Below are 27,161 nucleotides of genomic sequence, written 5' to 3'. Positions count from 1 at the left end.
GAAAAGCTAGACACAGCATACAGACAGAGCAATATCGCACAAAAAGCAACAAGACAAAATCCATATAGGCAGAAAAGTGTGTCCACACCTCACAAGCTACAGACAACAGACAACATGGAATGTGGCAATACACAGCTAGGGATTATGTTCACAAATCTGATTGACCTTTAGCCATGTCTTCATGTTTGTTGTGAAAGTGTGATAGGTGGTGCAGTTATGTGTGTCTGATGGCAGTGTATTCCATACATGGGAAGCTCTCACAGAGGAAGCAGATTTACTAAAGGTGCTTTTCTTTTAGGGAAATGTACAGTCACCTCTCACAGAGGACCTCGTGGATCTGCTGCCATAGGTTTGGGTATTCTGTTTAACAAAAATGTTCACTGACTCTTCACACCTACTCAAAATACTTTTTTTCACCCCCTCCCACTCATTCACCCACCCTTACATATACACTTGAAGTCGGAAGTTTACATACACCTTAGCCAAATACATTTAAACTCAGTTTTTCACAATTCCTGACATTTAATCCTAGTGAAAATTCCCTGTCTTAGGTCAGTTAGGATCACCACTTTATTTTAAGAATGTCAAATGTCAGAATAATAGTAGAGAGAAGGATTTATTTCAGCTTTAATTTCTTTCATTACATTCCCAGTGGGTTAGAAGTTTACATGCACTAAATTAGTATTTGGTAGCATTGCCTTTAAATTGTTTAACATGGGTCAAACGTTTTGGGTTGCCTTCCACAAGCTTCCCACAAAAAGTTGGGTGAATTTTGGCACATTCCTCCTGAAAGAGCTGGTGTAACTGAGTCAGGTTTGTAGGCCTCCTTGTTCGCACACGCTTTTTCAGTTCTGCCCACACATTTTTTATGGGATTGAGGTCAGGGCTTTGTGATGGCCACTCCAATACCTTGACTTTGTTGTCCTTAAGCCATTTTGCCACAACTATGGAAGTATGCTTGGGGTCATTGTCCATTTGGAAAACCCATTTGCGACCAAGCTTTAACTTCCTGACTGATGTCTTGAGATGTTTCTTCAATATATCCACAGAATTTCCCTCCAGTCCCTCCTGCAGCAAAGCACCCTCACAACATGATGCTGCCACCCCCGTGATTCCTCCAAACATAATGATGGTCAATATTGCCAAACAGTTCTATTTTTGTTTCATCAGACCAGAGGACATTTCTCCGAAAAGTACAATCTTTGTCCCCATGCGCATTTTCAAACTGTAGTCTTGCTTTTTTATGACGATTTTGGAGCAGTGGCTTCTTCCTTGCTGAGTGGCCCTTCAGGTTATGTCGTTATAGAACTTGTTTTATTGTGGATACAAATACTTTTGTACCTGTTTCCTCCAGCATCTTCACAAGGTCCTTTGCTGTTGCTCTAGGATTCATTTGCACTTTTCGCACCAAAGTACGTTAATCTCCAGGAGAATGGGTCTCCTTCCTGAGCGGTATGACTGCTGAGTGGTCCCATGGTGTTTATACGTGCGTACTATTGTTTTTACAGATGAACTCGATACCTTCAGGCGTTTGGAAATGGCTCCCAAGGATGAACCAGACTTGTGGAGGTCTACAATTTATTTCCTGAGGTCCTGGCTGATTTCTTTTGAAAGAAAGTGAGACACTGAGTTTGAAGGTAGGCCTTGAAATACATCCACAGGTACACCTCCAATTGACTCAAATGATGTCAGTTAGTCTATCAGAAGCTTCTAAAGCCATGGTGAAATTTTCTGGAATTTTCCAAGCTGTTTAAAGGTACAGTCAACTTAGTGTATGTAAACTTCTGACCCACTGGAATTGTGATACAGTGAATTATAAGTGAAATCATCTGTAAACAAATGTTGGAAAAATGACTTGTGTCATGCACAAAGTAGATGTCCTAACCGACTTGCCAAAACTATAGTTTGTTAACAAGGAATTTGTGGAGTGGTTGAAAAACTAGTGTTAATGACTCCAACCTAAGTGTATGTAAACTTCCAACTTCAACTGTACACACCACAGAACATCACACTCTTCTTTTTACTACACTTTATTACTTGTAGTTATTTTTATTTTTTACAAATTACTTGATATTGGGTCTTTTTGGAGATGTTTCATTTTTTCATTTGAACACCACTTGTTCTTCTTTTTTGACAAATAAAGCATGTTTATACAGAATTAGCACCCAGTAGTGTAGGGGGGTGTATCAATATACGCTGAAAGTTGGGAAGCAAGTTCAGGGAGTGAAAAAATGCAATAAATGAAAGAACAAAACACACACAAACAGCGCCCCGAAATAGAACAGAAACAATGACGACTGGATGACGCCTGGCGAATAAACCAAAGGGAGTGGCATATATAGGGCAGGTAATCAAGGAGCTGATGGAGTCCAGGTGAGTGTCATTATGTGCCTAACGCTGGTGACAGGTGTGCACCCTAACAAGCAGCTTGGTGACCTAGAGGCCAGAGAGGGAGCAAACGTGACAGTACCCCCGCAGTAACCTGTCGATCCAGCTGAGGCGCAGGAGCATGACGACCTACAGCGCCGGAGTGAGAGCATACGTGACAAAACCCTCTTCCCGGGCATGGGGGGTGCAGTAACAATGTTCAGTAGTGACTATCAGGTTAACTAAGTTCTTACGACTGGCATGGAAGTGGCTAGAGTCTTCAGAGGTGTAGGGATAGCTAAGAGTCTGAAACCAAGGTATTTGGTGCAGTGACAGAGGGTGTCAGAGCATCTTGTGTGTCAGTTCCGCCACCATGCGTCGCACCAGGCATCGTTTGGGTCTGCTATTCATTAATGCCTTGTTGACACTCTGGCTGTCACTCCCCATACATCCATCAATCAGGGTCTGATAGGAGAGGACCCACTTACAAACCCACCCGACCTTCTCTCTCCAGTCCAGGACTGACCCTAATACACTGGGACTGGAAGGTAGACTAGACTACAGTACAGATACCACAGAGATAATAGAAACAAACAGTTGATACAGTACATTAGAGTCAGGGGAAGATGTGTTTTTGATACACAGTGGGACTGAGCTCACCGAGCAGTAAACTCACCTTAGTCAGTATCACTATCACTGCTGCAGTCACAGGCTAGGGGGGAATCAGTTTGCTCTGATCTCACTCCTATTTGTCACTCCAAGTGACACGATCACAGCCTGGAATATCAGCTTTAAAGTTGGAGCTCAAGCAGGCACTCTCCCCGTGTTTCAATTAACTCAGTAAGAAGGGTAGTATCCCTCTCTCCTGGTCTAATACTCTACAGTCATTTAGACAGAGGCCTCTCAGCTCAGGCTTCTGAGCTCAGTGGCACCTCCACCATCAGGTCCCCTAAGCAAAAATGACAGCGACAGAGAGGACGAATGAACCACACACACAAGACACATAGAGACACACAGACACAGACAAGTCTACGCACACCCATCTCTCTGTGAGGGTAATAGCAGCCGCTGTAGCACATTTCCATAAATTATCATGCCTGAGCAACGCAACACATCAAATGACATTTATGATCATAATAAAGCACAAAACGGAGCTCTTTGCATCAGCTGAAAATCATAACCCTGTAATTAACATGGAGAAAAGCAATTTATCTGCGCTTCAGTGAGGCCTTGCAGCGCAGTCTCTCTCTCCCTTCCTCTTGGCACATTTGGGATGGTTTTAATTATCTCATGGAATCATGGTTGTGTCTTTAGCCTTCCCCCTCCACATATTTGGCACTCCATTACTTTGAATCTAAAATGAGAAACTAAAGTACACAACTGATTGGACTACAATCTGCCTTCACTCAACCCAGAAGGAAGAATATATCAGGAACACAAAGAGGAGAGGAGGGGGGGGGCTGACAGAGCTGTTAGAAAGGACACACCTGATAGTCAGAGATATGATCCCAGAGTAACAATGTGACAGTGTTCTTAAACAACAACATAAGTATGATGCTGAGTAATACCAAGAGAACAGCAAAGCTTCTCCAGAACAGTCAACGACACTTGAAACCTTTTAGAAGTTGCGGCTGTCTCAAAAGTCAAAGCACTTATCCTGGTTTCTCCCTTTGCTTGATGCCACACAACCTCCTACAAGAGTAATGGTTCTGCACCATGGTAAATCTGATTTGTAGGAAGCAGATATTTTGTGTTTTTTGAAAGGTCTCTATTCCTGCAACTCTGGGGTACGGCATGACCAGACTGTACGTTCCTCTAGGAACCCATCAGAGCACAGGTTCCATTAATTATAGCTGGCTGTAGATAGCACTATTGCATTATTAAACACAGCCATCCACCCGCTCATACCTCTCTCACTGTATAACTCTCTTTCCATCCCTTTTTCACTATTCCTCCCACTTATTCCTCTCTCACTATACCTCTCTCTCCTCAACCCTCTCTCTCATTACCAACCTCCACTTCACTCTCCATCCTCTCCCAAAACCTCTGTTTCTATTCCTCCCTTCATCCAACTCTACCCTTATCACTCCTTTCTTTACCCTTCCCTCATTCATCGTAGGGAGTTTCCCTGAGCTGTCCATCTATATTCTCTAGTACTTATCCTAAACACCAGAACTCCCCCACTCATCTGTAGGCTCTCATCCATAAAGAGAGCAGGGAAAATCAGAGGAGCAGGTTTCATATCTGATTTAATACACAAAAGGACATGAGAAACCCTCAAAGATCAAATCAAAAGTATCAGTCACATGCGCCGAATACAACACCTTACAGTGAAATGCTTACTTACGAGCCCCTAACCGACAGTGCAGTTTCAAAAAATATGGATAAGAATAAGACATAAAAGTAAAAAGTAATTCAAGAGCAGCAGTAAAAAATAACAATATATACAGGAGGGTGCAGGTACAGAGTCAATGTGTGAGGGGACAGGTTACAGTGAGGGGGAAAAAGTATTTGATTCCCTGCTGATTTTGTATGTTTACCCACTGACAAAAAAAATCTCTATAATGTTAATGGTAGATTTATTTCAACAGTGAGAGACAGAATAACAACAAAAAAATCTAGAAAAACGCATGTCAAAAATGTTATAATTGATTTGCATTTTAATGAGGGAAATAAGTACTTGACCCCTCTTTAAAACATGACTTAGTACTTGGTGGCAAAACCCTTGTTGGCAATCACAGAGGTCAGACGTTTCTTGCGGTTGGCCACCAGGTTTGCACACATCTCAGGAGGGATTGTATCCCACTCCTCTTTGCAGATCTTCTCCAAGTCATTAAGGTTTCAAGGCTGACGTTTGGCAACTCAAACCTTCAGCTCCCTCCACAGATTTTCTATGGGATTAACTTCTTGCGTCGAGCCATCCCGGATCCGGGATCGTGACTACAGCCTCAAGTCCATTACCATAACGCAACGTTAACTATTCATGAAAATCGCAAATGAAATGAAATCAATATGCTAGCTCTCAAGCTTAGCCTTTTGTTAACAACACTGTCATCTCAGATTTTCAAAAATATGCTTCTCAACCATAGCAAAACAAGCATTTGTGTAACAGTATTGATAGCTATTGATAGCTAGCGTAGCATTTAGCGTTAGCATTCAGCAGGAAACATTTTCACAAAAACCAGAAAATCATTCAAATAAAATAATATACCTTTAATTTACCAGATGTTTTCAATGAGGAGACTCTCAGTTAGATAGCAAATGTTCAGTTTTTACAAAAAGATTATTTGTGTTGACAAATCGCTCCGTTTTCTTCATCACGTTTGGGTAAGAAAAAAAACTTTTTTCCAAATTAACTCCATAATATCGACAGAAACATGGCAAACGATGTTTAGAATCAATCCTCAAGATGTTTTTCACATATCTATCGATGATAAATCCTTCGTGGCAGTTGACTTTCTCTTCTGAAGAAATGGAACGCGCATGGACCTAGAGATTACGCAATAATTTCGACACAGGATACCGGGCGGACACCTGGTAAATGTAGTCTCTTATGGTCAATCTTCCAATGAAATGCCTACAAATACGTCACAATGCTGCAGACACCTTGGGGAAACGACAGAAAGGGCAGGCTCATTCCTGGCGCATTCACAGCCATATAAGGAGACATTGGAACACAGCGCCTTCAGAATCTGGGGCATTTCCTGTATGAAACTTCATCTTGGTTTCACCTGTAGCATTAGCTCTGGGGCACTCACAGATAATATCTTTGCTGTTTTGGAAACGTCAGAGTTTTTTCTTTCCAAAGCTGTCAATTACATGCATAGTCGAGCATCTTTTCGTGACAAAATATCTTGTTTAAAACGGGAACGTTTTTTATCCAAAAATTAAAAGAGCGCCCCCTATCTCGAAGAAGTTAACCTCTTGGAACACTAGGGGCAGTATTTCATTTTTGGATAACAAAAGGCTAAGCTTGAGAGCTAGCATATTTATTTCATTTCATTTGCGATTTTCATGAATAGTTAACGTTGCGTTATGCTAATGAGCTTGAGGCTGTATTCACGATCCCGGATCCGGGATGGCTAGAATCAAGAGGTTAAGGTCTGGAGACTGGCTAGGCCACTCCAGGACCTTAATGTGCTTCTTCTTGAGCCACTCCTTTGTTGCCTTGGCCGTGTGTTTTGGGTCATTGTCATGCTGGAATACCCATCCACGACCCATTTTCAATGCCCTGGCTGAGGGAAGGAGGTTCTCACCCAAGATTTGAAGGTACATGGCCCCGTCCATCGTCCCTTTGATGCGGTGAAATTGTCCTGTCCCCTTAGCAGAAAAACACCCCCAAAGCATAATGTTTCCACCTCCATGTTTGACGGTGGGGATGGTGTTCTTGGGGTCATCGGCAGCAATCCTCCTCCTCCAAACACGGCGAGTTGAGTTGATACCAAAGTGTTCCATTTTGTTCTCATCTGACCACAACACTTTCACCCAGCTGCCCTCTGAATCATTCAGATGTTCATTGGCAAACTTCAGACAGGCATGTATATGTGCTTTCTTGAGCAGGGGGACCTTGCGGGCACTGCAGGATTTCAGTCATTCATGGCGTAGTGTGTTACCAATTGTTTTCTTGGTGACTATGATTCCAGCTGCCTTTGTGATCATTGACAAGATCCTCCCGTGTAGTTCTGGGCTGATTCCTCACCATTCTCATGATCATTGCAACTCCACGAGGTGAGATCTTGCATGGAGCCCCAGGCCGAAGGAGATTGACAGTTCTTTTGTGTTTCTTCCATTTGTGAATAATCACACCAACTTTTGTCACCTTCTCACCAAGCTGCTTGGCGATGGTCTTGTAGCCCATTCCAGCCTTGTGTAGGTCTACAATCTTGTCCCTGACATCCTTGGAGAGCTCTTTGGTCTTGGCCATGGTTTGGAATATGATTGATTGATTGCTTCTGTGGACAGGTGTCTTTTATACAGGTAACAAGCTGAGATTAGGAGCACTCCCTTTAAGAGTGTGGTCCTAATCTCAGCTCGTTACCTGTATAAAAGACACCTGGGAGCCAGAAATCTTTCTGATTGAGAGGGGTCAAATACTTATTTCCCTCATTAAAATGCAAATCAATTTATAACATTTTTGACATGCGTTTTTCTGGATTTTTATGTTGTTATTCTGTCTCTCACTGCTCATATAAACTTACCATTACAATTATAGACGGACCATTTCTTTGTCAGTGGGCAAACATACAAAATCAGCAGGGGATCAAATACTTTTCCCCCTCACTGTAGTTGAGGTAGTATGTACATGTAGGTATAGTTAATTAAAGTGACTATGTATAGATAACAACAGAGAGTGGCAGTGGTGTGGAGAGGGGAACAATGCGAGTAGTCTGGGTAGCCATTTGACTAGATGTTCAGGAGTCTTATGGCTTGGGGGTAGAAGCTGTTTAGAAGCATTTTGGACCTAGACTTGGCACCCCGGTACCACTTGCTGTGTGGTGGCCGAGAGAACAGTCTATGGCTAGGGTGGCTTGAGTCTTTCACAATTTTTAGGGCCTTCCTCTGACACTGCCTGGTAGAGAGGTCCCGGATGGCAGGAAGCTTGGCCCGAGTGATGTACTTGGCCATTCGCACTACCCTCTGTAGTGCCTTGCGGTCGGAGGCCAAGCAGTTGCCATACCAGGCAGTGATGCTCTCGATGGTTCAGCTGTAGAACCTTTTGAGGATCTGAGGACCCATGCCAAATCTTTTCAGTCTCCTGAGGGGGAATAGGTTTTGTCGTGCCTGCTTCACGACTGTCATGGTGTGCTTGGACCATGTTAGTTTGTTGGTGATGTGGACACCAAGGACCTTGAGGCTCTCAACCTGCTTAACTGCAGCCCCCGTCGATGAGAATGGTGGCATGTTCAGTCCTCTTTTTCCTGTGGTCCACAATCATCTCCTTTGTCTTCATCACATTGAGGAAGAGGTTGTTGTCCTGGCACCACACAGCCAGGTCTCTGACCTCCTCTCTATAGGCTGTCTCGTTGTTATCGGTGATCAGGCCTACCACTGTTGTGTCATCAGCAAATTTAATGATGGTGTTGGAGTCGTGCCTGGCCGCGCAGTCATTAGTGAACATAGAGTACGGGACGGGGCTGAGCACGCAACCCTGAGGGGCCCCTGTGTTGAGGATCAGCGTGGCGGCTGTGTTGTTACCTACCCTTACCGCATGCTTGCAGTACATGTCCTGGTAATCCATCTAGCCCTGAGGCCTTGTGAATGTTGATCTTTCTAAAGATCTTACTCACATCGGCTTAGGAGAGCGTGATCACACAGTCTCCCGGTACAGCTGGTGCTCTCATGCATTTTTCAGTGTTATTTGCCTCGAAGTGAGCATTTCAGTAGTTTAGCTTGTCCGGTAGGTTGGGGTATGTACGTACGGTCACTGTGGTGACGACATCATCAATGCACTTATTGATGAAGCCAATGACAGATGTGGTGTACTCCTCAATGCCATTGGAGGAATCCCAGAACATATTCCAGTCTGTGCTGGCAAAACAGTCCTGTAGCTTAGCATTTGCTTCATCTGACACTTTTTTATTGAGCTAGTCACTGGTGCTTCCTGCTTTAATTTTTACTTGTAAGAAGGAATCAGGAGGATGGAATTATGGTCAGATTTGCCAAATGGAGGGTGTATGCATCTCTGTGTGTGTGGAGTATAGGTGGTCCAGAGTTCTTTTCCCTTTGGTTACACATTTAACATGCTGTCCCCGGCTACGAGGAGTGCCGCCTCTGGGTGAGCGTTTTCTTGTTTGCTTATGGTGGAATACAGCTCATTCAATGCTATCTTAGTGCCAGCCTCTGACTGTGGTGGTATGTAAAGCTACAAAGAATAATAAAACTCTCTCGATAGGTAATGTGGTCTGCAGCTTATCATGAGAAACTCTACCTCAGGTGGGCTATAGCTCGAGACTTCCTTAGATGTCGTGCACCAGCTGTTGTTTACAAAAATACATAGACCGCCGCCCTTTGTCTTACCAGACGGTGCTGTTCTATACTGCCGGAACATCATATAACCAGACAGCTGTATGTTGGTATTGTCATCGTTCAGCCACGACTCCGTGAAGCATAAGATGTTACAGTTTTTAATGTCCCATTGGTAGTTTAATCTTCCCAATAACTCGGTCATTTTATTGTCCAAAGATTTGCTAGTAGAATTGAGGGGGGTGGGGGTTTTTTTCGATCGCCTCAGACTCTTCAGAAGGCAGCCCGCCCTCCGGCCTCTCTTTCTCCGCCTCCTCTTCACGCAGATCACTGTGGTCAGGTCCTGTTCCAGAGGGAGCCATATATCCTTCTCCTAGGGCTCGTCAGAGTCATGAAAGAAGAAAAAGGATTCTACTAGTCCGTGGTGAGTAATCGCAGTCCTGATGTCTTGAAGTTATTTTCGGTCATAAGAGACAGTAGCGGCAACATTATGTACAAAAATAGTAAAAAAAATATTTACAAAACGCAGATAAACAAAAAAAAAACACAATCGGTTCGGGGCACGTAAAACTTCTGCCTTCTGCTCCGGCGCCATACTACATTTGGCAAGATAAAATGGCAAGACGCACCACCGAGACATCTGCACTATTATGACACTGTCTTGAAGTTGACAATGTTCACCGTCTCAAAAAGGAACATGATGAAAAGAAAGAATGGACAAGAACATGATGAAAGAAAGAATGATTAAAGAAAAGCTCTCTGAAAAATGCCACTGCAGGAGAACAACTCCAAAGGGCAATTACATCCATGTCCCCATTACCCAGGTCTTCTTCTACGTCCACCCAAAAACAACAAACTACATGCATTGTCCTGAGCTACAGTGTACTGGTACTATTTGCAGGTGCCTGAAGAATATGGGTAAATACTATCTACTCTTCAGCTATGATAAACCAGTGCGGGACATTCCTGGAATAGTTCCAGGAAAGAGAGTTCCAAAGATGTCACTCCAGGTGGGCAGCCGTTCCTGTGGAGTGACAACAGTGTCATTAAGAATGCCCAGATGGTGTGTGAGCCACTGGAGCTGCAGCACATCAGCAGAATGCCTGGTAGCAGGTCCAGTACAAGGGTGGTCTGTCATCCTGCAGCTGGCCTTCCTGTTTCACAGCTCTCAACTGGGTCAACATGTACAGAACATGTACAGGGGGGTCTTTCTACGTAGTCCATTACATAATCCCATGTCTCTGAAGCGAACAAAAGCAGCACAACAGAAAGCAGACGGAGTCCCAATAGGATAACTATATCATAAAGTTATACAGTATCCGTCTGCCCTCATGTGATGTGTCACGACAAACACATCTGAGTTCAGCGTTTATTACAGAGCGTATTGCAAAGACTTGTACAGCTGTAGATTTGGCCCTGTTGACTAGTTCCAGTAGATCAGTGTGTGACGTGTGTGTTTGTGTGTGTGTGCGTGCCTGCATTCGTGTGCTGACTGCATGGAGGGGGAGTCAGACTTAGCAGTGCTGAGGAGAGAGTGAGAGAGACATGTTGTCATCCTGTCTGACCTTGTCAGATAAGGGCCTTTACGCTGCTCATACACCTCTCCTTCTCATGGTCTCTCCAACTACATCCATCTCTCTCTGCTCTCCATCTTCCTCCTCCTTCCTTAACGTCTCTTCATGCCTCTGCCTCTTACTCGCATTCCACTCCTTTAAAGCCTCAGCACTTTTAATTTGATATGGCAAAAGAGAGGGGGAATTTTAAATTATGGATAAGTTGTTCTGTTTGAGACCATTTGTACTTTCAAGGGAGGAAAAAACAAACCAACTATGTCTTTTAAAACCTCTTAGAGCTACCCCCTACTTTTTTCAATTTCCACCTGAAGACATACCCAAATCTAATAGCTCAGGCACAGAACCAAGGATATGCATATTATTGGTACCATTTGAAAGAAAACACTGAAGTTTGTGTAAATGTGAATTGAATGTAGGAGAATATAACACAATAGATCTGGTTTAGATAATACAATGAAAAGAAAACATACGTTTTTTTTATTGTTGTATCATCATCTTTAAAAAGAACAAGATAAAACAAACATTCAGATAGGATGGGGATCATTTCAGTGAAAAACATAAGAGGGCAACAGTACTTGTGCAAAGTTTCAGAAAGTTTCACGATCAGTGGTCATTGGGTTAAAATACAGTAAATCAACGAAACAGCGGGCAAATCATTGGTGCACAATGATGTCATTACTTGTTGTCTTCAAATCGGGTTCTTTCAGTCAATACATCCCGCGAAATGACCCATCGTGTTTGGTTGTGTTACAAACAAACCAGTTGATTGCAATGAAACCAAACATGACTGGAAAAGTCACGTTTTGTGTGTGTATTTACCTCGAATGTGTCGTTGAAAATGGAATGAGACGGAATTCACGACACAAGCGGTTCACAAAATGTTTCGTGTTAGGCTATAAAAATGGATTTTTATCAAACAATGAGCATTGGGATTGCAAACAGAGGAAGATCGTCAAAGGTAAACTATTTATTTTATTGCAGTTTGTGATTTTGTTGCACCTGTGCTGGTTGAAATAGTTGTTTTTTATGGGGCTCTATCCTCAGATAATCGCATCGTATCCTTTTTTAAATCTGACAATGCAGTTGGATTAGCAAGATTCTAGGCTTTCGAAACATGTGAGACACTTGTATTTTCATGAATGTTTAATATGACTATTTATGTCGCGATCACCGTATGTTGTCGAATTTCATCCCGCTAACGGGTTCTGTGCGGAGAGAGGTTAAAATGATATGGGTTAAGGGATAGGACCGGGTCTGTCTATAAGGCAAAGGAGTTGGTCTTTGCATGATTCCACTGGGGGTTGTTTGGGCTGCTTGGACTTCCTTTCAGTCTGGCTGGCAGGAGGCTGTGGTGAATGTGATTAAGTTGATTCTTATAAATTAATTTCATCCAATAAATTGAACTTTAGGGAGAACTAAGCTAGGACTTTATGTGGGTCATATTAGGTGCAAATACGGTTATCATTCTGTATCTTGTAATACGTATTATTGATTCAAAGTAAGTATTTAAAGTACATACTGATGATATTCAGTAAAGTGCAGACAAGATGCAAGCGAAGGTGCAGGCCGTACTGTATGTCAATACTCAAGTCAACAAATTGTACCTTCTTCCAGGATATTTTTTCCTCAAAATCACTAGAAAACAACCACACAAAAAACAGCACACACACAAATCAAACAATACACCAAACTAAAAAGATCTGTGGAAAAGTTTGCCAGGAATGCAAGGGCATTCCCTTTCACTTCACTAGGCTATGTATCCCAGAATTCCAATGGTGTATCTATATTTGTGATGTTCCTGAGGAACCCTTTAAAGCAAGGCTCCCGTTAGTCAGGGCCAACTCTACCTTACAAACAGCCTGGGGGACTAGAGAGAGAAGAGCATCAGATCAGCAAAAACATTTGATAAAGTCCCAAGCATACTATTTATTATGTTACCATAATATTTGCCAACCTGTCGATTCAGTTAGACTTGTATTGCATATTCACCCCTATAAAATACAGTATGACACTTTTCTTTAGATTCGCAAATTCAATCAAATATATCATTGCTGTCTGATGAAAACCTAATCCTTTCAGGAAGTTGAAAAAATGACCATATTTTCCCATTAACAAACATACAATTATGAAATGTTATTATGAAACTATTTTCAATACATGTTCTTGGTCCTAGAGTCATGAAATGTTCAGACAACATTAAGGGGAGTTATTGCTTTTAATAAATGTAAAAATTACAATTTGCAAAAATGTTGTTTAATTTCGTCAGACAGTGGCGATATATTATCTGATTAATAAAAGTTAGAGGTAGAGCAGATGAACACTGACATAAACAATAAGTGTAGTATTATAGTTCTGTACTTTTATGGATCATGGCCGACAAAATTGTCTGATACATTTTTCCTCAGTTCCCATTAGTGTTCATTACACAATCCATATAGCTTCTACAGCACTTACCTCTCCTAAGGAGTAAGATGGAGAAGCTCATCTTCCATTACTCACAGTATCAGACACAATATGACTCTAATGAATGCTGTTAGCCACATCAAAAAGCACTATTTATAGATCCATTGGGCTCAGGTTGAATCTACTCAGCGTTAGCTGGTCTTGTGAACATGTTTTGTCATAGCTGTTAATTACATCTTCAGAATTAGACTTCCTCCAAATCATCAAGGGAAGAACAAGAGTGAGGCACCGAGATCAATGGGAACCTTACTATCTGAATAGACGTATTAGTAGTTCATCAGCCTTCTTTGATTATTTTTCAAATTAGTCAACTTTCAGTCATTCCTGCTTAGAATAGTGGTGAGAACAACTAGTAGGAACTGGGAACATGTATGTGCTGCCTTCTCCCCATTTTTCTCCGTCACTGCTCTCTATATACTCTTTCTCAATCTCCAGCTCCCAACATCTTCCCCTGTCCTCATTCTCCTCTGGCCTTAGGTTAAGGCTATGGCACTTCAAAATCCGTTTCACTGGCAAAAGGTGATCAAAAGACATAAAAGAGCCAGAAAGAGAGATAGAGAGGGATGAATACAGAGAGAAACAGATACAAGAGAGCGAGGTAGTAAGAAGCAGGCCACTTGTAAGATGACTATGCCATAGGTAAGTGCACTCTTAGAAAAAAGGGTTCCAAACGGGTTATTTGCAGATGGAGAGGGTTCTACCAAGAATCGTTTTGACCAGAACAACACTTTTTGGAAGACAAGAGTTCTTTGTAAGTCAAATGGTTCTAGCTAGGACCTTTAACATCCTAAGAACAGTTTTTGGAAGGAAGGGAAGAATTCAAAAAGAATTATTTGGAAGGCAAGAAGGGTTCTACATAGAACCATATCTAATATTTCCCAGCATGCTCGTTTTACTGTAAAACGGTATATGTGTTTTTGCATGTACATTGATTGGTTGACAAATGTTATGCCACACAAAGATAAATAACATACAGTTTTCTAAACTAATCCAATCTGTTAGTAATTGGATGTATTGCACCCGTTATAGAGATGGTTGTTCCAGTTTAGATTGAGGTATTCTCAGTATTCAATCTTCCTACCCTGGCAGTCATTCTGAATGTAGGTGGTGGGTGATTAACAATTCCACTTGTTGGATATCCTAACTCTGGCTGAATCCAATTGGAATTATACATCACTTTGCAAACCAGGAGATTCCTAACACATCTATGTTAGGGTATAACTAGGCCCTCAAAGAAAGACTTTATGATATACAGTATGTAATGTACTGTCATAAAGAACTACATTTTAATAAGGTATGTTGGAAATTACAAGATTATGTTATAATACTTTTTTTTTTTTTTTTTTTACCCCTTTTTCTCCCCAATTTTGTGGTATCCAATTGTTGTAGTAGCTACTATCTTGTCTCATCACTACAACTCCCGTACGTGCTCGGGAGAGACGAAGGTTGAAAGTCATGCGTCCTCCGATACACAACCCAACCAAGCCGCACTGCTTCTTAACACAGCGCGCATCCAATCCGGAAGCCAGCCGCACCAATGCGCCGGAGGAAACACCGTGCACTATCCAAGGATCCACCTTGGATAGCGCACACTGCGCCCAGCCCGCCACAGGAGTCGCTGGTGCGCGATGAGACAAGGACACCCCTACCGACCAAGCCCTCCCTAACCCGGGCGAGGCTAGGCCAATTGTGCGTCGCCCCACGGACCTCCCGGTCGCGGCCGGTTACGACAGAGCCTGGGCACGAACCCAGGGACTCTGATGGCACAGCTGGCGCTGCAGTACAGCGCCCTTAACCACTGCGCCACCCGGGAGGCCATGTTATAATATTTTTATTGCATCAAATGGTTTTATGCAACAGAATAGAGGGTTCTTATAACTCTATTGTGTCTACGTGAACTGAAAGTGGGCCTCTGTGCGATAACACTGACAGGAGATTTACGATCTCTTTGGGGATACCGCATTGCAGAGCATGAGTTATTGGGGGAGATGGTTCCAGGATGGAGTTGAGGGGCCAGACACTGGTCTCTACACAGTGATAACTGTTTGTACAGCAGATAGTGTCTGCTGTGAATTCTAAGTATCTTCATACAAATCTTAACCTTGTGACCCATTCCAATCAAGCAATCAATAAAATTTATTTATAAAGCCCATCAGCTGATGTCACAAAGTGCTATACAGAAACCCAGCCTAAAACCCTAAACAGCAAGCAATGTAGATGGAGAACCATCTGTTGTGTGTCATGTAGACTGAAGGAGGATGGACTTTGCTATAAAATGCTGTGGCTCAAACCAGCTCGTTGAGTTCTCAGTGAAAATAAACGCAGTTGACAGTGAGAGGACGTTTATTTTTTTTTCTGAGTTTAGTAAGAACCATCCAAAGATAAAAGGGTTCTCGGTAGAACCCTTTATAGACGGTTCTAGACAGAACCCTTCGAGGGTTCTAGGTAAAACCATATAAAGGGGGTTCTTTGAAGAACCCTACATAGAGGGTTCTAAGATAGAACCCTCTGTAAAGGGTTCTACCCAGCACCAAAAAGGGTTCCCCTATGTAGTCAAACCAAAGAAACCTGTATGGTTCTATTCAGCACATTTATTTCTAAGAGTGTAGTTGCTGGAATACAGACTCTTCTATGGGCATGAATAAATCAAAATGACCTGTATAACAGGATCACAGGACACTCCCAAAGTCTGCACTAACATCCAGAACACACTCACCACACAGTACACATCAAATCCCCTGAACCTTTATATGTGCATGGAACAGAGAGAAAAATACAGGATTTAACTCAGGGATGAGAGCAAAGAAGTGGAGGACACATGTAATCCTATAGTGAATGAAAGAATATTTAATAACTTTCATCTGTTGGAAGGATGGCATAGAATAGAGAAAGAAAGTACCAGCGATATAGAACAGAGAATGCAAATGAGGAGAGGGTATGATGGAGAGGTGAAATGTGGAAGAGGATCGGCTGTTTTTGAATGATAATGAAAGAAAAGGGCATGAGTGCCTCATCTGAAGAAGGAAATAGAGGATAAATAAATATTGACTAAAAGGAAAGGAATTAATGGAGGAAAAGAGGGTCCAACAACATCAGAACTCTTCAGAAGAAATGAGGGGATGGAAATAACCATTACTGCTTGTTGGTCTTTTTCACCAAACATGCATATTTAGGCCCATATCCAGAGTGTGACGTGTGCTCCCTCTCCAGCCTCTAGGTCACCAGGCTGCTCATTATGGCGCACACCTGTAACCATTGTTACGTGCACCATAGTCAGACTCACCTGGACTCCATCACCTTGATTACCTTCCCTATATATGTCACTCCCTTTGGTTCCTTCCCCAGGCGTCATTGTTTCTGTTTCATGTCTGTGCATAGTTTGAGGTTCTTGGTTTGTATTATGTTACGTTTATTTATTAAAACACTCACTCCCTGAACTTGCTTCCCGACTCTCAGCGCACTCGTTACACACAGGGTAATACCAAAACCAGGACAGTGAGAATAATTCAAACCCAGAGTTTAGCAAAATCCTACTTAGGCGACATACAGTAAAGCCAACCTATTGCATTTGGCTGTAATACAGTGAGGAGGTTTTACTGCTCATAAACTACAAGAAACAATAATCATATAGTAGCTGTAATGTCATCATCTGCTGCGTTTTATTTCAGGGGTCATTTATGGCCTGATATATTTACATAAAACTCTTTTAAATATTATGTAACACCAACCATTCGCTAACTGGAGCATCCCAAATTGAGCATAAATCTGTGCTAAAAGCCCATAAAGCAATCACGACTTTCCCCTCTTGTAAAGCAAGAGAAGTTCACCTAATGGCTCTCCAGGGCTGCCAGGGAACGATTTGACTGTTACACACAGCAAAAAGTAATGGACCTCCTAGACAGACAGTGTGGGAATGATTAGAGTGTTACACATAGTTAAAGTTAATGAGGCTCTAAAGTGGGCCAGGTATGATTTGACTGGGGTGAAAACAGTTGACCTGAACACACCTCTATAGTAATAGGCCACCCCGGTGACAGAGGAATAATTTGAGTGTTTACAAAAAGTTGACAGCCAGACAGGCAGTTTTATGCGAAGGCAGTTTGCTGACATGTATAAGATGTCCATTAATAGTGTGTCTGGTGACAGACAGGGAGGGACAACTGAGGGATAGAGGGATGGAGAGAGGTGTGAGCCAGAACAGACGGAGAGATGTCTGGAAACCAAGAGGTGTGCTGTCATGGCTTCCGATGTGTTGTCTTTGTTAAATCACCTTGTCACACTAACATAGAGGAGCTCACTGTGAAGAATCTCTTTCTTTCAACACCATAGACAAACTCTGAAGGTGAGTGAGGATAAAGATTAAAAGGGTAAGAACACATTCATTGTACATCATTGTTGTTTGTCAAACTAAGTTGAACCCTGATTGTCCCCCTTGACAACTTTCAATCAATAACTGTGAGGAACATCTGTGGAATCAAAGCCTTATGAGATTTACTGCACATAAACAGACCTGCACACAGCTCATTGTTGTTAAGCTGACAGTCAGTGTGGACCTCAATATCCATGAGATGACATTCAGGTTACAACCAAAGCCAGGACTCCTGACCAGAGGTTGATGACCTCATCACTCACCTGATGCTCTGTGATTGGAGAACGTCTGGGTCAGTGGCATTGAGCAAGGCCACAAAACTGCCCAGGGGGATGTTCTCCATCTTAGTGACCTGGAGGGGGTCAGGAAAGAAGACGGGCCCCTCGTTGACGTCCAGGACGGTGATGTGTACGGTGGCCGTAGAGCTGGAGCCGTAGCCCACATCTGGCACCAGGGGGTCCTCGTTCTCCACCTTGATCAGCAGCGTGTGGAACACTACACTCTCATAGTCCAGAGGCTGGGGGGAGAGGAAAGAAGTGAAGGAGGTGAGAAGAGAAAACATGTAAGCAACAGAAGGGAGACAATGGATGATAAGACCGGTAGGACAGCAACAAAGAGGTGAAGGGGAGAGAACATGTAAGCAACAGAAGGGAGACAATGGATGATAAGACCGGTAGGACAGCAACAAAGAGGTGAAGAGAGGGAGAGAACAATGGATGATGTAGGAAGCAACAGGTGAAGAGGAGACAGAAGGAGACAATGGATGATAAGACCGGTAGGACAGCAACAAAGAGGTGAAGGGGAGAGAACATGTAAGCAACAGAAGGGAGACAATGGATGATAAGACCGGTGAAGGGGAGGACAGCAACAAAGAGGTGAAGGGAGAGAACATGTAAGCAACAGAAGGGAGACAATGGATGATAAGACAACGGTGAAGGGGAGGACAGCAACAAAGATAAGACCGGTAGGACAGAAGAGGGAGGGGAGAACATGTAAGCAACAGAAGGGAGACAATGGATGATAAGACCGGTAGGACAGCAACAAAGAGGTGAAGGGGAGAGAACATGTAAGCAACAGAAGGGAGACAATGGATGATAAGACCGGTAGGACAGCAACAAAGAGGTGAAGGGGAGAGAACATGTAAGCAACAGAAGGGAGACAATGGATGATAAGACCGGTAGGACAGCAACAAAGAGGTGAAGGGGAGAGAACATGTAAGCAACAGAAGGGAGACAATGGATGATAAGACCGGTAGGACAGCAACAAAGAGGGAGAAGATGGGAGACAGCAACAGGTGAAGGGAGAGAACATGTAAGCAACAGAAGGAGACAATGGATGATAAGACCGGTAGGACAGCAACAAAGAGGTGAAGGGGAGAGAACATGTAAGCAACAGAAGGGAGACAATGGATGATAAGACCGGTAGGACAGCAACAAAGAGGTGAAGGGGAGAGAACATGTTTAAGAAAAAGTGGGAAAATGGAGGACAGCAGCAAACTGAGTAAAGAGCCAAACTGCAGTGTGCTAGAGAAAAAATATAAAATGTTAGTAAGGTTACAGCTATTCTGTAGTCCTGTATCCTATATATTTTGCTAAATTGTATGGATTTATTGGAATAATGAGAGCAATAAAAGCTATGAGTGTTACAGGATCTTTAGTGTGCAACCTGTATGTTCATATCTCCAGTGAATAGGCCAGATTGTGCAGAAATATCACCATCCACCCTGCCTGTTATAATTAAGTGATAATGCCCGAGAAGCCTGTGTTTGGAGGATATATTGGCACGGGTGTTGTTAGGCCCAAGACCGTGCCAATATATCCTCCAAACACCGACTTTGAGGGCATTATCACTTTAATACAACGGGTTACCAAAATATTCAAATAATGATTGACATATTTTCATTAAAAGCACATTTTCATCCTTCCACAAGATATAGTCCCGACACAAATCTAGGGTTGCTAGAGAAGTGACACAGTCGTTCAGTCTTTTTGTTCTGTATCTATGGAAACAAACCAGTCGTTCATTCTAAATGTTCCATTGCCAAACTGGCTGGCAACGTTCTTATCCCTTGCTTGCTAGCTAGTCAACTATGGCTAACTTACAGTCACGTCAAAAAGTTCAGACAGAATGACAGAAAAGTAGCTGCATTTGCATTTGTTTAAGCTTTTTTCTAGTGACATTTATTTAGATTCATCCATAACAATGAGCTAATGAGGTGCGATTTTGCCTGGCATAGAGAATGTGCTCACTCGTCAGGACACTGTTGTTCAGAGGAGTTCGCCAACAACACAGTTACAGGAACACAATCACTTCAAACTGAAGCTGGAAAGCTGCCAATTAGCTGCGTTCCGTTTGACCTTTTTTTCAATTGAATTTCTTTGTATATATTCATAAAAATGATGCCAGCTGATTCATGATTTCGACCGGCTGAGAAATGCTGCCTGCCTTTCTGTCTCGTCCTGACTCCCAACACGTTCATTACTATGGGACAGATGGATATATAATTTGAATATTGAAACAATGTTGCAAATGTCGGAGAGACAGACATTAAGGTTTATACAAATCTCTGTTAAACTAAATGTTAGTCTAAAAGAAATGGGAGATAATGTCTAGATGCTTTTTATAGTGCAGATCAAGTTTATACATTGCCTGGCTGGGCTGATGAGACAGTGGATTGCACAGTCAGATGGAACAGAGTAAATAGGCATTTTAACATCATAGATTTAGCTGGTGGTAACTTGTGGAAGGGACACCGGCTGGAATGCGGTTTTAACCAATCAGCATTCAAGATTAGACCCACCCGTTGTGTAATGATACCACAAACAATACCTGTTTTAGCTCATTCATCATTAAGAGGATTGAGAGAGATAGGAGAGTCATTTGAGAGAGATATTTGCCCCTTTGCTATGCCCCTATACTATTGCAACCTCGGTCAACATTTTCCAGGGAAGCCCAATTTCCCTTTCAAACCACTATAGCAGGGGTGTGAAACTCATTTTCCCACAGGGGCCACAATCGGTGTTCACAGACCGCACTTAAATACTAATGTATTTCCTTGCCATCAAAATCTGCAACAATTCATTGCTTTTGGAATTTCTGATGACTGTCTAGCTTTTGTTGCGATGACTGTTACCAAGCTGGACAGAGTGAAGAGACTGTAAATGTAGGTCCATTATTTTCAATTGACCCCATCCATTTTTAGACATGTTGTACTTTACTTAAAAAGGTCAAGTTTTTTCTGTGAGCCAATAGGGTAACCAAGGTAACCATGGAATGTTTTCCCCCAAGGCGAGCGGGGCCGTGACATTATATCTAATACTAACTGAGAGTATTGGTTTTTTATACAATCACAATGCAGTCAAAGTGTGTTTGTTCTTAAAGAGTCGATTGAATGCACCGCATGTCACACGTGACGTCATTTTGAATAGCTCCCTGTGTGTTTATGCTAGAGACGTACCTGTAGATCAATACCCTCTTTATGCCGACATGGGGCTTGTGAAAGCAGTGTTTTTCTACACATAGGAGGCTCTAAATGCACTGGGCATGAATTCAAAGCTATTAAACATTTTTTGGAGCTAACAGTGCTCTCAAACTGTTTGCTGATGTCGCCAGTAGATGAGAGAATTATATTCCTAATATAGCCAATTTACAGTAGCTTGCCAATAGAGGGTGCCTACAGAAATTATTCACACCCCTTGACCTTTTCCACATTTTGTTGTGTTACAGACTGAATTTAAAATGGATTAAATTGTCACTGGCATACACACAATACCCCATAATGTCAAAGTGGAATTATGTTTTTTTTTTTTTATGTTCCACATATTAATACAAAATGAATGAAAAGCTAAAATGTCTTGAGTCAATAAGTATTCAACCACTTTTTGATGACAAGCCTAAATACATTCAGGAGTAAAAAATGTCACTTAACAAGTTACATAAGTTGCATGGACTCACTCTGTGTGCAGTAATAGTGTTTAACATGATTTTTGAATGACTACCTGATCTCTGTACCTCACACATACAATTATCTGCATGGTCCCTCAATAGAGCGGTGAATGTCAAACACAGATTCAACCACAAAGACCAGGGAGGTTTTATAATGCCTCACAAAGAAGGGCACCTATTATTAGATAGGTACATTATTTCTAAAAAAGCAGACACTGAATATCCCTGGTGAAGATATTAATTACACTTTGGATGGTTTATCAATACACACAGCTACAACAAAGATACAGGTGTCCCTCCTAACTCAGTTGCCAGAGAGGAAGGAAACCGCTCAGGGATTTCACCATGATTCCAGTAGTGACTTTAAAACAATTACAGAGTTTAATGGCTGTGATAGAACAAAACTGAGGATGGAACAACAACATTATATTTACTCCACAAACAAACCTACTCTGAACAAAAATATAAATGCAACATTTAAAGTGTTGGTCCCAATGTTACATACTCAGAAAATGTCTATTTCTCTCAAATGTTGTGCATACATTTATTTACATCCCTTTTAGTGGGCATTTCTCCTTTGACAAGACCATCTATCCACCTGACAGGTGTGGAATTTCAAGAAGCTAAACAGCATGATCAGTACACATGTGCACCTTGTGCTTGGGACAATAAAAGGCCACTCTAAAATGTGCAGTTTTATCACACAACACAATGCCACAGATGTCTCAAGTTTTGAGGGAGCGTGCAATTGGCATGCTGACTGCAGGAATGTCCACCAGAGCTGTTGCCAGATAATTGATTCATTTCTCTACCATAAGCTGCCTCCAAAGTCGTTTTAGAGAATTTGGCAGTATGTTCAATCGTCCTCACAACCGCAGACCATGTGTATGTCATCGTGTGGGTGAGCGGTTTGGTGATGTCAACGTTGTGAACAGAATGCCCCATGGTGTCGGTAGGGTTATGGTATTGGCAGGCATGAGCTACGGACAACGAAACACAATTGAAATTTATTGATGGCAATTTGAATGCACAGAGATACCATGACAAGATCCCGAGGCCCATTGTCGTACCATTCATCCTCCGCCATCACCTCATGTTTCAGCATGATAATGCATGACCCCATGTCGTTGTACACAATTCCTGGAAGCTGAAAATGCCCCAGTTCTTCCATGGCCTGCATACTCACCAGACATGTCACCCATTGAACATGTTTGGGATGCTCTGGATTGATGTATACGACAGCGTGTTCCGGTTCCTGTCAATATCCAGCAACTTTGCACAACCTTTGAAGAGGAGTGGGACAACATTCCACAGGCCACAATCAACAGCCCAATCAACTCTATGCAAAGGAAATGTGTCACGCTGCATAATGAAAATGGTGGTAACACCAGATAATGACTGGGTTTCTGATCTATACCCCTAGCTTTTTTGTGTATTCACAGTCATGTGAAATCCATAGATAATGGCCAAATAAATGTATTTCAATTGACTGATTTCCTTATATGAACTGTAACTCAGTAAAATCTTTGAAATTGTTACATGTTGTGTTTATATTTTGGTGCAGTATAATTAACAGAGTGAAAAGAAGGATACCTGTACAGAATAAAAATATTCCAAAACATGCATCCTGTTTGCAACAAGGAAATAAAATAATACTGCAAAAATGTGGCAAAGTGATTAACTTTTTGTCCTGAATAGAAAGTGTTATCTTTAGTGCAAATCCAATACAACATTACTGAGTACCACTCTCTATATTTTCAAGCATAGCGGTGGCTGCATCATGTCATGGGTATACTTGTAATCTTTAAGGACTGTGGATTTTTCAGGATAAAATGGAGCTAAGCACAGGCAAAATCCCAGAGGAAAACCTGGTTCAGTCTGCTTAAAAACTAAAACACAAAGCCAAATGTACATTGGAGTTACTCATCAAGAAGACAGTGAATGTTCCTGAAAGGCTGAGTTACGGTTTTGACTTAAATGTAATTGAAATCTATGGCAAGACCTGATAATTGTTGTCTAGCAATGATCAACAACCAATTTGACAGAGCTTGAAGAATTTTGAAAAGAATAATGGGCAAATGTTGCAGAGACTTACCCAGAAAGAACCAACAGCTGTAATCACTGCCAAATGTGAATCTAACACGGTGTGAATACTTATGTAAATAGATATTTCTTCATTTCATTTTCAAAAAAAAAATCTAAAATGTCTAAAAACATGTTTTTACTTTGTCATTATGGTTACTGTTTGTAGATGGGTGAGAGAAAAAGATGTGTGTAATCCATTTTGAATTCAGGCTGCAACACAATAAAATGTGGAATAATCAAGGGCTGAATATGAATACTTTCTGAAGGCAACATGCATTCAGAGAAAACTAATCATAACTAACTAGCAATGTTTTCAAAGAGAGCTAGCTAATCAGCTAGCAATCAAGCAATGCAACAGTATAATTTCAGGAATCAAAAAAGACTTCAACGGGCTCTGTATTTCAGGTGTCATAGTATTTAGGGTGTTCACTCAATGCTCTAGAATGTAGGGGGGAAATTGGTCAATTTTTTTGAATGTCAAAATGTAGTTTTCTTTGTACTATGCCATTGTAAATCACATACAATTATTCATTAGTTTATTCTCTACAATATTACAACCTATATTACAACTATAATATAATGCTTGTACTTAACAGTGTTGATGAAATAAGAACGCTAGTTTGTTATGACCATTGCTAGTTTAGATTGCGCCGCTCTTGGTTGTAGCTCTCCCATTTTCGGCATTGGGAGATGGCAACATTTGGAGGTGTTTCTGCACTTTGGACCAATCAAAATCAACATGATACACTAATCATTTTCATCTCCAGATCCTTGGCTTTCATTGGCTATATTGGTGATCAATCTAAGTTGAGAGGGGCAATGGGAAAGACTCAGAAATACACCATGAAAACTGGAACAGATTGCTTTCATGAATGGTAGATATTGAAATTCAGTCTGCTAGCTTAGTAAATTACTTTAGGGGTAAACATCCTACATAGTTGTGAGTGCCCCTGTTTCACTGTTCAATTATTTAGCCATTTAAATCATGTCTTTTTTTAATGAAAACTCTCAGTTTTTCCATTTCCCTCATCGGATCCATGGGTTTTAAACATAAGCTTATCTGAGGTGTTGGACTCGACGACAGTTGCTATCCATAGGAGCGCTAGAATTGGTTGCCCAAAATTCTGGGGCAGGGCTTAGCAAAGGGTCAATTGAGAGAACTTTAGGGCCTTGTGGTTACCTTGACAACAGAGAGCATGCCCTCGTTGTTGTCGGGGTTGGTTTGGATTTCGAAGTTCTGAGTGGGGTCACCGTTGATGATGGAGTAAATGGCTCGCCACGCCCCCGTCGCCGGGTCATCTCTGTCATCCACCGTCAGGTTGACCGCCACACCTGTGGAGCCCTCATCCACATTGGCCTGGAACTGGAGGGACAGACAGAGACAGAGGGATGAGACTGGTCAACACTTGTGTCATCATAGAGGTATTGACCTGGACACATAGAGACATTACTGGTTATCACACATTTATTATAAACAGGTGGTTTCTATTCAATGGCCTGGAACAAGACACACAGACATTACTGGTCAACACACATACAGATAGCAGACGTACGTTCAACAAGGGAAATGGTTTGCAAAAGTAAGCTAAAGTTAACTAAGACATTCCATTTATTTTGTGTTAGCTGCTTGTGGGTTCACCGTAACATTTTGGAATGTTCATTCAAATCGTTCAACAAATTGTTACTTACTGTAGTAACATGTTCACACTTTCAGTTGGACAGTGGTTTAACCTTGATTTTAGGTTTAAAAAAATAAGGGATTTTATCATTAACATCATCATCATCACCTCAGTGGACTTGGGACTGACAAGTGAGGAATAGAGTATGGTGTTTCTCAAGATAGGTTGCCCAGTCTGAATCCTGCTCCTCTCGAATGTGACTCACATCTAGAGGCTATTAAAAGCATAACGTTTTATCTCACTTACATTATTTACATCTCTCAAGTGCTATTGAGTTGAATCCAGTGTCAAACTCCTCTCCCTCCTCTCTCTGGAGCGGTTCAAGAGCTTCAAGTGTCCACATCACGAAGGCTCTATCATGGTCCACACACACCAACACAGTCGTGAAGAGGGCAAGACAATGCCTCTTCACCCTCAGGAAGCTGAAAAGACTTGGCATGGGCCCTCAGATTCTCAAAAAGTTATACAGCTGCACCATTGAGAGCATCTTGACTGGCTGCATCACTGCTTGGTATGGCAACTGCTTGGCATCCGACCGCAAGGCATTACAGAGGGTAGTGCGTACAGCCCAGTACATCATGGGGCCGAGCTCCATGCTATCCAGGACCTCTACACCAGGCGGTGTCAGAGGAAGGCCCTAAAAATGTTCAAATACTCCAGCCACCCAAGTCATAGACTGTTCTCTCTGCTACCTCACGGCAAGCTGTACCGTTGTACCAAATCTGGAACCAACAGGACCCTGAACAGCTTCTACCCACAAGCCATAAGAGTGCTAAATAGTTTGTTAAATCGTTAACCAAATAGCTAGCTGGAGTATCTGCATTGACCTTTTTTGCATTCACTTTTTTGACTCAGAGTATATGTGGTCAGGGGGCACTGACACTGTGTCCCAAATTAAAATTAGAACTGACCAGGTGACTGACCAGGTGAAAGCTACAGTATGATCCCTAATTAATGTCACTTGTTAAATCCACTTCAATCATGTAGAAGAAGGCAGGTTAAAGAAGATGTTTTAAGCCTTCAGACAATTGAGACATGGATTGTGTATGTGTGCCTTTCAGAGGGTGAACGGGCAAGACAAAAATATTTAAGTACCTTTGAATGGGGTATGGTAGTAGGTGCCAGGCACACCAGTTTGTGTCAAGAACTGCAATGCTGGTATTTCACGCTCAACAGTTTCCCATGTGTATCAAGAATAGTCCACCACCCAACGGACATCCAACCAACTTGACACAACTGTGGAACGCATTGTAGTCAATATGGGCCAGCATCCCTGTGGAATGCTTTTAACACCTTTAACAACTAAATATTAGGAAGGTGTTCTTAATGTTTTGTACACTCAGTGTATGTTGTGACATTGGTGTAAAACCATAATCATCATCAAGTCATCCCCACCCTATTCCCTTTATAGTGCACTACTTTTGACCAGGGTACAAAAGGTGCCATTTGGGATGCAGACTATGTGTCTGTGAATGCCAGGTTAAGCAGTCTGAGGGCTGTACTGAGGCTGTCCGGGTGAAGCAGCACTGAGACTGTCCGGGGTGAAGCAGCACTGAGAATGTCCGGGGTGAAGCAGCACTGAGACTGTCCGGGTGAAGCAGCACTGAGACTGTCCGGGGTGAAGCAGCACTGAGACTGTCCGGGGTGAAGCAGCACTGAGACTGTCCGGGTGAAGCAGCACTGAGACTATCCGGGGTGAAGCAGCACTGAGACTGT

At 42.2% G+C, this 27,161-nt stretch overlaps 1 protein-coding gene across 1 annotated transcript in view; it reads right to left on the bottom strand.

Moving 5' to 3' along the window:
- Positions 1-27,161, bottom strand: part of cdh13 (cadherin 13, H-cadherin (heart)) — a 554,022-nt gene that overhangs the window by 65,953 nt on the left and 460,908 nt on the right. The window contains exons 9-10 of the mRNA XM_065022614.1: positions 24,947-25,129; positions 18,000-18,253 (exon numbers count right to left, since the gene is read on the bottom strand). Coding sequence (XP_064878686.1) covers positions 18,000-18,253; positions 24,947-25,129 — 437 coding nt within the window. The remainder of the gene's footprint in view (positions 1-17,999; positions 18,254-24,946; positions 25,130-27,161) is intronic.

The sequence above is a fragment of the Oncorhynchus nerka genome, linkage group LG9a (genome assembly GCF_034236695.1).
Source record: "Oncorhynchus nerka isolate Pitt River linkage group LG9a, Oner_Uvic_2.0, whole genome shotgun sequence".
Classification (NCBI taxonomy): domain Eukaryota; kingdom Metazoa; phylum Chordata; class Actinopteri; order Salmoniformes; family Salmonidae; genus Oncorhynchus; species Oncorhynchus nerka.
The sequence above is the reverse complement of the archived record's forward strand: the minus strand, read 5'-3'. Positions and strand labels throughout refer to the sequence as shown.